At 38.1% G+C, this 13,474-nt stretch overlaps 1 protein-coding gene across 1 annotated transcript; it reads right to left on the bottom strand.

Moving 5' to 3' along the window:
- Positions 1–3,452: 3,452 nt before the first annotated feature.
- Positions 3,453–12,636, bottom strand: LOC139561625 (low affinity immunoglobulin gamma Fc region receptor II-like). Its single transcript, XM_071378845.1, has 7 exons — positions 12,591–12,636; positions 12,198–12,242; positions 8,537–8,797; positions 6,496–6,738; positions 5,482–5,688; positions 5,172–5,263; positions 3,453–3,482 (listed from the first exon to the last, which is right to left on the bottom strand). Exons 1-7 carry the CDS (start codon positions 12,634–12,636, stop codon positions 3,453–3,455), a joined length of 924 nt encoding a protein of 307 aa, XP_071234946.1.
- Between the last annotated feature and the right edge of the window lie 838 nt (positions 12,637–13,474).

Here is a 13,474-nt window from a genome sequence, read left to right as displayed (position 1 = left end):
ATATTTTAAACGCATATTTCGCCGTTTTGTTTGTTATCGCGTCACTTGGCGAACCCTGTATTGAAAAGTAAGGATAATTTTAAAAATGTAAGTCAGCGGTTGCATTAAGAACTAATTTGTCTTTCGATTCCTGTCAACCCTGTATTTTTTAGTCAAGTATATGATTAGCTTTCAATTAAACTAGATCACTCTGAAAGATGACGTCAGACATTTTGAGGCTTGATTTCCTAGTATTTTCATTGTGTAACCACGGTTTTGTATGGCTAAATATGCACCTTTTCGAACAAACTGTATATGTATGTTGTAAAATGATGTTACAGGAGTGTCATCGGAAGAATTCTGAGAAGGTTAGTGAAAAAATTAATATATTTTGGCGGTGATTACGTTATAGCGCTCTTTGGCTGGAATCGATGCTCTGGTAACGTTTTCACATGTGGTATGCTAACTTATCGATTTATTGTGTTTTCGCTGTAAAACGCTTAGAAAATCTGAAATATTGTCTGGAATCACAAGATCTGGGTCTTTCCATTGCTATGCTTTGTCTATTCTTATGAAATGTTTTATTAAGAGTAAATTGGTCATACACGTTGCTCTCTATAGTAATTCTAGTCGTCTTGTGATGGTCGGTGCAATTGTAAACTGTGATTTCTACCTGAAATATGCACTTTTTTCTAACAAAACCTATCCTATACCATAAATATGTTATCAGACTGTCATCTGATGAGGTTTTTTATAGGTTATTGGCTATCAATATCTTAGTTTAGCCGAATTGGTGATAGCTACTGGTGGAGAGAAAAAATGGTGGACAAAGAAATTGTGTATTTTGCTAACGTGTTTAGCTAATAGATTTACATATTTTGTCTTCCCTGTAAAACATTTTAAAAATCTGAAATGGTGGCTTTATTCACAAGATCTGTATCTTTCATCTGGTGTCTTGGACTTGTGATTTAATGATATTTAGATGCTACTATCTACTTGTGAAGCTATGCTAGCTATGCTAATCAGTGTGTGGGGGGATGGGGGGTGATCCCAGACCCGGGGTAGAGGCTCGTTAGAGGTTAAGAACTAATTTATCTTTCGATTGTTGTCCAACTTATATTTTTTTGTCAAGTTTATGAATAGTATTTTTATAAGAATAGGCGCTAATCCAAAATGGCGCCGGCCAGAATACATGCAATGTTTGTAGTGATTACATAGTATAACCACGATTTGTGCTGCTAAATATGCACATTTTCGAACAAAAGCTATATGCATTGTGTAATATGATGTTACAGGTCTGTCATCTGATGAAGTATATCAAGGTTAGTCAAATTATATATCTTTTGTTGGGTTGTTACGATCGCTAACATTTACAGCTGGTAAATGCGGTTGTGATTCTGGCTATTGTGGTACGCTCATATAATGCTATATTGTGTTTTCGCTGTAAAACACTTAGAAAATCTGAAATATTCTTTGGATTCACAAGATCTGTGTCTTTCGATTGCTGTAGGCTGTCTATTTTTCTGAAGTGTTTTAGGATGATTCTTTTGGTAATTGACGTCGGTCTCAGTAATTATTCCGGCTGCTTCCAACGCTATTTCAGATTGCAGCTGCAATGTAGAACTGTGATTTCTACCTGAAATATGCACTTTTTTCTAACAAAAACTATCCTATACCATGAATATGTTATCAGACTGTCATCTGAAGAGGTTTTTTCTTGGTTAGTGGCTATCAATATCTTAGTTTAGCCGAATTGGTGATAGCACCTGAAGTAGTAAGAAACTGATGGAGTTAGAAAAGTGGTGTATTTTGCTAACGTGTTTAGCTAATAGATTTACATATTTTGTCTTCCCTGTAAAACATTTTAAAAATCTGAAATGGTGGCTTTATTCACAAGATCTGTATCTTTCATCTGGTGTCTTGGACTTGTGATTTAATGATATTTAGATGCTACTATCTACTTGTGAAGCTATGCTAGCTATGCTAATCAGTGTGTGGGGGGGTGGGGGGTGATCCCGGACCCGGGGTAGAGGCTCGTTAGAGGTTAATGTGTAGTTACATACATTTATACACCCCAACAGGTCTCAGTGTTTATTGTGTAGTTAGATACATTTATACACCCCAACAGGTCTCAGTGTTTAATGTGTAGTTAGATACATTTATACACCCCAACAGGTCTCAGTGTTTAATGTGTAGTTAGATACATTTATACACCCCAACAGGTCTCAGTGTTTAATGTGTAGTAAGATACATTTATACACCCTAACAGGTCTCAGTGTTTAATGTGTAGTTAGATACATTTATACACCCCAACAGGTCTCAGTGTTTAATGTGTAGTTAGATACATTTATACACCCCAACAGGTCTCAGTGTTTAATGTGTAGTTAGATACATTTATACACCCCAACAGGTCTCAGTGTTTAATGTGTAGTTAGATACATTTATACACCCCAACAGGTCTCAGTGTTTAAAACTTCTTGAGGGCAGGGGGCAGCATTTTCAATTTCGGGAAAAATAGCATGCCAAAATTCAACTGCTTGCTACTCATCCCCAGAATATAAGATATGCATATTATTAGTAGATTTGTTGGATAGAAAACACTCTGAAGTTTCTAAAACTGTTTGAATCATGTCTGTGAGAATAACAGAACTTATGTAGCAGGCAAAACCCTGAGGACAAACCATTCAGAATTTGTATTTTTTTGATGTCACTGTCTTTTCAATGAGGTTTTTTAGAGACACCAGATTTCTAATGGACTTGCTTGCAGTTCCTACCGCTTCCACTGGATGTCACCAGTCCTTGGAAATCGGTTGAGGTTATTCCTTTGTGTAGTGAAGAAGTAGGGCTATCGTAAATGAGGGTCACATGAAGTACATTTTTTGAGAGAGTCACGTTACGAAAAAAGTTGCGTCACTTTGTTTTCTATTTGTATTGAACACACATCATCCCGTCTTCAAATTGATCGATTATTAACGTTTAAAAATACCTAACGTAGTATTACCAAAGTAATTTGAAATGTTTTGGTCAAGTTTACATGTAACTTTTGATATATTTTGTTGTGACTTGGCGAAAGTTGGAAGCTGTGTTTTTCTGGATGAAACGGTCCAAATAAATTGACATTTTGGATATATATCGACGGAATTAATCGAACAAAAGGACCATTTGTGATGTTTATGGGACATATTGGAGTGCCAACAAAATAATTTCGTCAAAGGTAAGGCATGATTTATATTTTATTTCTACGTTTTGTGTCGTGCTTGCAGTGTTGAATTATGCTACTCTCTTTGTTTACAATGGTGCTATCATCAGATAATAGCATCTTATGATTTCGCCGAAAAGCTTTTTTGAAATCTGAAATGTTGGCTGGATTCACAACGAGTGTAGCTTTAATTTGGTATCTTACATGTGTGATATAATGAAAGTTTGATTTTTATATCATGTTATTTGAATATGGCGCGCTGTATTTTCCCTGGCTATTGGCCGGTGGGACGTTTGCGTCCCACCTGCCCCAGAGAAGTTAATGTGTAGTTAGATACATTTATACACCCCAACATACAGTCCAATTACAATGACTGATTCAACCAGGTGTATGACTGGTGTTTTAAGTGTTTAGAACTCTGAATGTACATCATACAGAATACGTAGGTTCCCATAGAGACTAAAATAGACCCTACTGCAGCAGTCAACAAAGGGAGGGGGTGTGGGTGATGTGGTTCACAAATAGCTCTAACCTCAAACAGCCACAGATCTCCTGCTCTGAACAGCCTCTATTTTTACTAATGCTGTCAGTTGTAAGGAAGTTTCATTTGGTGACTTTGGGTCTTTTCAGTATCATGTTTAAATGTCAGACACCAGACCAGAGCATCATGTTATACTGTTTAAATGTCAGCTTCCAGACCAGAGCATCATGTTATACTGTTTAAATGTCAGACACCAGACCAGAGTATCATGTTATACTGTTTAAATGTCAGCCACCAGACCAGAGCATCATGTTATACTGTTTAAATGTCAGCAACCAGAACACAGCATCATGTTATACCGTTTAAATGTCAGCCACCAGACCAGAGCATCATGTTATACTGTTTAAATGTCAGCCACCAGACCAGAGCATCATGGTATACTGTTTAAATGTCAGCCACCAGAGCATCATGTTATACTGTTTAAATATCAGCTACTAGACCAGAGCATCATGTTATACTGTTTAAATGTCAGTCACCAGACCAGAGCATCATGTTAAACTGATTAAATGTCAGCCAGCAGAGCATCATGTTATACAGTTTAAATGTCAGCCACCAGAGCATCATGTTATACTGTTTAAATGTCAGCCACCAGACCAGAGCATCATGTTATACTGTTTAAATGTCAGCCACCAGACCAGAGCATCATGTTATACTGTTTAAATGTCAGCCACCAGACCAGAGCAGCATGTTAAACTGATTAAATGTCAGCCACCAGAGCATCATGTTATACAGTTTAAATGTCAGCCACCAGAGCATCATGTTATACTGTTTAAATGTCAGCCACCAGACCAGAGCATCATGTTATACTGTTTAAATGTCAGCCACCAGACCAGAGCATCATCATGTTATACTGTTTAAATGTCAGCCACCAGAGCATCATGTTATACTGTTTAAATGTCAGCCACCAGACCAGAGGATCATGTTATACTGTTTAAATGTCAGCCACCAGACCAGAGCATCATGTTATACTGTTTAAATGTCAGCCACCAGACCAGAGCAGCATGTTATACTGTTTAACTTCTTGTGAATAGGGGGGCGCTGTTTTCACTTTGGGAAAAATCGTGGCCAAATTAAACGGCCTCGTACTCTGTTCTAGATCATACAATATGCATATTATTATTACTATTTGATAGAAAACACTCTGAAGTTTCTAAAATTGTTTGAATTATATCTGTGAGTAAAACAGAACTCATTTGGCAGCAAACTTCCATACAGGAAGTGAAAAATCTGAAAACGAGGCTCTGTGTCACGGCTTGCCTAGTCAACTGGCTTATATTTATGGATCTGTATGCACTTCATACGCCTTCCACTAGATGTCAACATGCAGTAGAAGGTTGAATGGGGTGTCTAGCTTGATCTGAGGCCAAATAAGAGCTTTTGGAGAGGCAGGTCCAGTATTTTGTCAGTTTTCGACGGCGCGCTATGTTATAGTTTTATACAGTATTACAGTACCTGTGGTGTTATAGTGTTATACAGTACTACAGTACATGTGGTGTTGGAGGTCTTCACTGCAGAGTAGACTGGATCAGCTCCTGGAGACTTCTCTGGAGGAGACGAGACAACGGGTTAAAGACATAAAGACAGTGTACTGTGTGTGTGTGTGTGTGTGTGTGTGTGTGTGTGTGTGTGTGTGTGTGTGTGTGTGTGTGTGTGTGTGTGTGTGTGTGTGTGTGTGTGTGTGTGTGTGTGTGTGTGTGTGTGTGTGTGTGTGTGTGTGTGTGTGTGTGTGTGTGTGTGTGTGTGTGTGTGTGTGTGTGTGTACCTCTCCTTCTCCTGGGTTCTGGGTCCTGTATGATTCTAACGTCAGGATACGTAACATCTCTGGGTTCAGCTGCTACATCTTTGTTCCTCTTGCAGAACAGGACCAGTAGAATGATCAGAGAGATGGAGAGAGCAGCCACCAACCCAGAGACAGACAGAGGGAGGAGGAGAGAGGTGGTAGGAGAGGAGGATGAGGCAGAGCCTCCATCTTGAAACAAACCAGAGAAAACAACACAGTAAAATGTTATAATCAAACTGTTTAATATTTAATATTTAATTTAATATAATCTAGTATATATCTTAGACATTTTAGACTTCGGAAAGGATTCAAACCTCTTGACTTTTTTCAACAGTACCTGTGGTGTTATAGTATAATGTTGTTATATTACAGTACCTGTGGTGTTATAGTATAATGTTGTTATATTACAGTACCTGTGGTGTTATAGTATAATGTTGTTATATTACAGTACCTGTGGTGTTATAGTATAATGTTGTTATATTACAGTACCTGTGGTGTTATAGTATAATGTTGTTATATTACAGTACCTGTGGTGTTATAGTATAATGTTGTTATATTACAGTACCTGTGGTGTTATAGTATAATGTTGTTATATTACGGTACCTGTGGTGTTATAGTATAATGTTGTTATATTAGAGTACCTGTGGTGTTATAGTATAATGGTGTTATATTACGATACCTGTGGTGTTATAGTATAATGTTGTTATATTACAGTACCTGTGGTGTTATAGTATAATGTTGTTATATTACAGTACCTGTGGTGTTATAGTATAATGTTGTTATATTACAGCCTAATTCTAAAATGGATTCAAATAAATTTTTGTCAATCTACAGAAGGAGAGAGGAAGGAGGGGGAGGAGGCAGAGTCCCTATCTTGAAAAACACAAAAAAGTAAATAGTTATAAACAACCTGTTTATATTATCTGAAGACGTATTACTTCTAATGATCAAGCAGAGATTACAAGAACACAAATTATTATGACTGTAATGTCTCACCTGTCACAGTCATCCAGCTCTCTGGTGATTCTCCTTCAGAGTTGTTACACTTGTAGAGTCCTTCATCTGACTTGGATATTGCAGGGATGGTCATATTTCCTGTAGTCTCATTCCTGATGAGGGATCCATCTTTGTAGAAATCAGCTGTGAGATTAGAGGGAGTTCCCTGATATCTACAGCGCAGAGTCACAGAATCTCCCTCAGTCACAGGAAGGGCAGGACTCTCCAGGATCACAGCTCCATCTGTATATAATATATAAACATCATATATAAACAGGTCTCTCCAGGATCACAGCTCCAGCTGTATATAATATATAAACAGGTCTCTCCAGGATCACAGCTCCAGCTGTATATAATATATAAACAGGTCTCTCCAGGATCACAGCTCCATCTGTATATAATATATAAACAGGTCTCTCCAGGATCACAGCTCCATCTGTATATAATATATAAACATCATATATAAACAGGTCTCTCCAGGATCACTGCTCCAGCTGTATATAATATATAAACATCATATATAAACAGGTCTCTCCAGGATCACAGCTCCAGCTGTATATAATATATAAACAGGTCTCTCCAGGATCACAGCTCCATCTGTATATAATATATAAACAGGTCTCTCCAGGATCACAGCTCCATCTGTATATAATATATAAACATCATATATAAACAGGTCTCTCCAGGATCACAGCTCCAGCTGTATATAATATATAAACATCATATATAAACAGGTCTCTCCAGGATCACAGCTCCAGCTGTATATAATATATAAACAGGTCTCTCCAGGATCACAGCTCCAGCTGTATATAATATATAAACAGGTCTCTCCAGGATCACAGCTCCAGCTGTATATAATATATAAACATCATATATAAACAGGTCTCTCCAGGATCACAGCACCAGCTGTATATAATATATAAACATCATATATAAACAGGACTCTCCAGGATCACAGCTCCAGCTGTATATAATATATAAACAGGTCTCTCCAGGATCACAGCTCCAGCTGTATATAATATATAAACATCATATATAAACAGATCTCTCCAGGATCACAGCTCCAGCTGTATATAATATATAAACAGGTCTCTCCAGGATCACAGGTCCAGCTGTATACAATATATAAACAGGTCTCTCCAGGATCACAGCTCCAGCTGTATATAATATATAAACAGGGCTCTCCAGGATCACAGCTCCAGCTGTATATAATATATAAACAGGGCTCTCCAGGATCACAGCTCCAGCTGTATATAATATATAAACATCATATATAAACAGGTCTCTCCAGTATCACAGCTCCAGCTGTATATAATATATAAACAGGTCTCTCCAGGATCACAGCTCCATCTGTATATAATATATAAACAGGGCTCTCCAGGATCACAGCTCCAGCTGTATATAATATATAAACATCATATATAAACAGGTCTCTCTAGGATCACAGCTCCAGCTGTATATAATATATAAACATCATATATAAACAGATCTCTCCAGGATCACACCACCAGCTGTATATAATATATAAACAGGTCTCTCCAGGATCACAGCTCCAGCTGTATATAATATATTAACAGGTCTCTCCAGGATCACAGCTCCATCTGTATATAATATATAAACATCATATATAAACAGGACTCTCCAGGATCACAGCTCCAGCTGTATATAATATATAAACATCATATATAAACAGGTCTCTCCAGGATCACAGCTCCAGCTGTATATAATATATTAACAGGTCTCTCCAGGATCACAGCTCCATCTGTATATAATATATAAACATCATATATAAACCGGTCTCTCCAGGATCACAGCTCCAGCTGTATATAATATATAAACATCATATATAAACAGGTCTCTCCAGGATCACAGCTCCATCTGTATATAATATATAAACATCATATATAAACAGGTCTCTCCAGGATCACAGCTCCAGCTGTATATAATATATAAACATCATATATAAACATAACATCAGCTGTCTGAATCCAGATGAACCACTAAACACTATAATGTTAGTAGATGGTGTTTGTTGACATACCAGGTACTGTGACGTTGACAGCATTGCTGTGTTCTCCAGACCCAGACTCACACCAGTACACTCCACGTGCTGATGGTGTTAGTGACACGATGCATGAAGACCCTTGTGGTTTTCCCCATTTTCTTCCACAATCTGAACGCTCCCCAGAGACTGTGTTCCTCACCACTCTCCATCCAGCAGAGTTCCCCTGAACCTCACAGCTCAGAGAGACAGACTCAAATTCAAAGAACTGAGATCTGTCAGGAATGACACTCAGAGAGGCTGGATTAGAGAGAACTGTGAGAGAGAAAGAGAGAGGAAGTTGCATTGTCTAAAGTAAATTATAAAATATTCTAACAGAGATGTGTCACGACTTCCGCCGAAGTTGGCTCCCCTGCCTGTCGTCGTCACTGATCCCTTTTTCGTTTGTCTGTTTGTTTTGTCTTATTAGTTTCACCTGTGTTTCTGTTGTTTTCGTAAATTAGCTTATTTAGTAGGTAGACCCGCCCTTGTTTTGTGCGGGATTGTCTTTATGTCTTTATGTGTGTGTGTTTTGGGTTATCAAGTTGTCCTCTGCGCCCTGGATGTTTGGGCTTATCATTTTTTGTGCATTACTAAAAGGAATATTCTTTCCAAGTGGATCTCTCTCTGCGTCTGATTACTTCACCCACCTAGTCCCGCGTGACAAGATGCTGAAACACAGCAGAGAGAGGCTATTCTCTAGCTGTTTAACCTGGTGATGAGGGTAGGATACTATCCTGAGACAAGGCTTTATATTCTAACAGAGATACTGAAACACAGCAGAGAGGCTATTCTCTAGCTGTTTAACCTACTGATGAGGGTAGGATACTATCCTGAGACAAGGCTTTATATTCTAACAGAGATCCTGAAACACAGCAGAGAGGATATTCTCTAGCTGTTTAACCTGGTGATGAGGGTAGGATACTATCCTGAGACAAGGCTTTATATTCTAACAGAGATACTGAAACACAGCAGAGAGGATATTCTCTAGCTGTTTAACCTGGTGATGAGGGTAGGCTACTATCCTGAGACAAGGCTTTATATTCTAACAGAGATACTGAAACACAGCAGAGAGGATATTCTCTAGCTGTTTAACCTGGTGATGAGGGTAGGATACTATCCTGAGATCTGGAGACAAGGCTTTATATTCTAACAGAGATGCTGAAACACAGCAGAGAGGATATTCTCTAGCTGTTTAACCTGGTGATGAGGGTAGGATACTATCCTGAGATCTGGAGACAAGGCTTTATATTCTAACAGAGATACTGAAACACAGCAGAGAGGCTATTCTCTAGCTGTTTAACCTAGTGATGAGGGTAGGATACTCTCCTAACCACAAGGCTATCTGCCGCCCCAATATATATATACAGTGTCCTCTGTAATTACTGGGACAGTGAAGGGTGATGTCACGTTTGTCGTAGTGAGGAGACCAAGGCGCAGCGTGATGTGAATACATTCTTCTTTAATCAAACCAACAAAATAACCAAACGAACGTGAATATATAATAACTGAGTGCCGACATGCAACTACATTGACAACTACCCACCATAGTTGAAATTGCAACCTAAATAGAATCCCCAATCAGAGACAACGATAAACAGCTGCCTCTGATTGGGAACCAATTCAGGCCACCATAGACCTACATTACCGTGACATACAAAATCCCCATAGATAAACAAAAACCATAGACAAGGTCAAACACACATACCCACCCTCGTCACACCAAAATAATACAGAAAACATAGAAAACTAAGGTCAGAGCGTGATAGGTAGGTCGGGTTAGTGTGGGGTATGTAGGAGGTAGTTTAGGGTAGATATTATGGTATATGCAGTGTTCTCTGTAATTATTCGGACGAATTCCATTTCTTCCAGGAACCAAAGGACAGACGAGAAACCTTTTGGAACCTTTTTAGTGTTCATAGAACAAAATGGAGGGTCAGAGAAACGCTTTGGTTCAGGTGACTAGAGACTGAGCAGGACTTCCTTCTCTACCAAACATGACTCAGAGGTATTTATCTCCTGAAATGTTATAATTCAATTCTTAAACAACCTGTTCAGGAGAAAATCTGCATTTTGTTTGATGAAAACGTAGAGACAGTAGATCTATCTCCAAAATATGCCCTGGTCTGGCATAATATAATAGAGACAGTAGATCTAGCTGGTCTGTCATAATATAATAGAGACAGTAGATCTAGCTGGTCTGTCATAATATAATAGAGACAATAGATCTAGCTGGTCTGTCATAATATAATAGAGACAATAGATCTAGCTGGTCTGTCATAATATAATAGAGACAGTAGATCTAGCTGGTCTGTCATAATATAATAGAGACAATAGATCTAGCTGGTCTGTCATAATATAATAGAGACATTAGATCTAGCTGGTCTGTCATAATATAATAGAGACAGTAGATCTAGCTGGTCTGTCATAATATAATAGAGACATTAGATCTAGCTGGTCTGTCATAATATACTAGAGACAGTAGATCTAGCTGGTCTGTCATAATATAATAGAGACATTAGATCTAGCTGGTCTGTCATAATATAATAGAGACATTAGATCTAGCTGGTCTGTCATAATATAATAGAAACAGTAGATCTAGCTGGTCTGTCATAATATAATAGAGACAGTAGATCTAACTGGTCTGTCATAATATAATAGAGACAGTAGATCTAGCTGGTCTGTCATAATATAATAGAGACATTAGATCTAGCTGGTCTGTCATAATATAATAGAGACATTAGTTCTAGCTGGTCTGTCATAATATAATAGAGACAGTAGATCTAGCTGGTCTGTCATAATATAATAGAGACAGTAGATCTAGCTGGTCTGTCATAATATAATAGAGACAGTAGATCTAGCTGGTCTGTCATAATATAATAGAGACAGTAGATCTAGCTGGTCTGTCATAATATAATAGAGACAGTAGATCTAGCTGGTCTGTCATAATATAATAGAGACAGTAGATCTAGCTGGTCTGTCATAATATACTAGAGACAGTAGATCTAGCTGGTCTGTCATAATATAATAGAGACAGTAGATCTAGCTGGTCTGTCATAATATAATAGAGACAGTAGATCTAGCTGGTCTGTCATAATATAATAGAGACAGTAGATCTAACTGGTCTGTCATAATATAATAGAGACATTAGATCTAGCTGGTCTGTCATAATATAATAGAGACATTAGATCTTGCTGGTCTGTCATAATATAATAGAGACATTAGTTCTAGCTGGTCTGTCATAATATAATAGAGACAGTAGATCTAGCTGGTCTGTCATAATATAATAGAGACAGTAGATCTAGCTGGTCTGTCATAATATAATAGAGACAATAGATCTAGCTGGTCTGTCATAATATAATAGAGACAGTAGATCTAGCTGGTCTGTCATAATATAATAGAGAAAGTAGATCTAGCTGGTCTGTCATAATATAATAGAGACAGTAGATCTAGCTGGTCTGTCATAATATAATAGAGACAGTAGATCTAGCTGGTCTGACATAATATAATAGAGACTGTAGATCTAGCTGGTCATCCTTTATGGAACCTTCTTTACTAAGAGAATAAGGACTGGAGACTGACGTGAAGTCAACCAATGAAGAGACCAGGAAGAAATTATACTATAATAGAAAAGGTGATGAATATAGATAAATGTACTCACCTCCACCTTGTCCGAGGCTACAGTATACCAGTGTACTCAACAGCACTGAAACACACAGAGAGAACTATCACTATGGTACATGATGTAAACACTGAAACACACAGAGAGAACTATCACTATGGTACATGATGTAAACGCTGAAACACACAGAGAGAACTATCACTATGGTACATGATGTAAACACTGAAACACACAGAGAGAACTATCACTATGGTACATGATGGAAACACTGAAACACACAGAGAGAACTATCACTATGGTACATGATGTAAACACTGAAACACACAGAGATAACTATCACTATGGTACATGATGTAAACACTGAAACACACAGAGAGAACTATCACTATGGTACATGATGTAAACACTGAAACACACAGAGAGAACTATCACTATGGTACATGATGTAAACACTGAAACACACGGAGAGAACTATCATTATGGTACATGATGTAAACACTGAAACACAGAGAGAGAACTATCACTATGGTACATGATGTAAACACTGAAACACACAGAGAGAACTACCACTATGGTAAATGATGTAAACACTGAAACACACAGAGAGAACTATCACTATGGTACATGATGGAAACACTGAAACACACAGAGAGAACTATCACGATGGTACATGATGTAAACGCTGAAACACACAGAGAGAACTATCACTATGGTACATGATGTAAACACTGAAACACACAGAGAGAACTATCACTATGGTACATGATGTAAACACTGAAACACACATAGATAACTACCTGTACCACAGCTAAACTAATATGACCCCACTATGGAAAGAGGAGACTCTCAGCTACAAACTAATATGACCCCACTATGGAAAGAGGAGACTCAGATACAAACTAATATGACCCCACTATGGAAAGAGGAGACTCTCAGATACAAACTAATATGACCCCACTATGGAAAGAGGAGACTCAGCTACAAACTAATATGACCCCACTATGGAAAGGGGAGCCTCAGATAAAAACTAATATGACCCCACTATGGAAAGAGGAGACTCAGCTACAAACTAATATGACCCCACTATGGAAAAGGGAGACTCAGCTACAAACTAATATGACCCCACTATGGAAAGGGGAGACTCAGCTACAAACTGATATGACCCCACTATGGAAAGAGGAGACTCTCAGGTACAAATGAATATGACCCCATTATGGAAAGGGGAGACTCTCAGCAACAAACTAATATGACCCCACTATGGAAAGAGGAGACTCTCAGATACAAATTAATATGACCCCACTATGGAAAGAGGAGAC

The sequence above is a fragment of the Salvelinus alpinus genome, chromosome 31 (genome assembly GCF_045679555.1).
Source record: "Salvelinus alpinus chromosome 31, SLU_Salpinus.1, whole genome shotgun sequence".
Lineage (NCBI taxonomy): Eukaryota > Metazoa > Chordata > Actinopteri > Salmoniformes > Salmonidae > Salvelinus > Salvelinus alpinus.
This window is presented reverse-complemented; position numbering and strand designations above follow the sequence as displayed.

Coding starts and splice junctions, on each gene's coding strand:
- LOC139561625 (XM_071378845.1), bottom strand. CDS start 12,636: ATGATAGTTCTCTCCGTGTGTTTCAGTGTTTACATCATGTACCATA. Junction 8,798..12,197: donor TAGCCTCGGACAAGGTGGAG/GTGAGTACATTT, acceptor TCTCTAATCCAG/CCTCTCTGAGTGTCATTCCT. Junction 5,264..5,481: donor AGAACCCAGGAGAAGGAGAG/GTACACACACAC, acceptor CGTCTCCTCCAG/AGAAGTCTCCAGGAGCTGAT.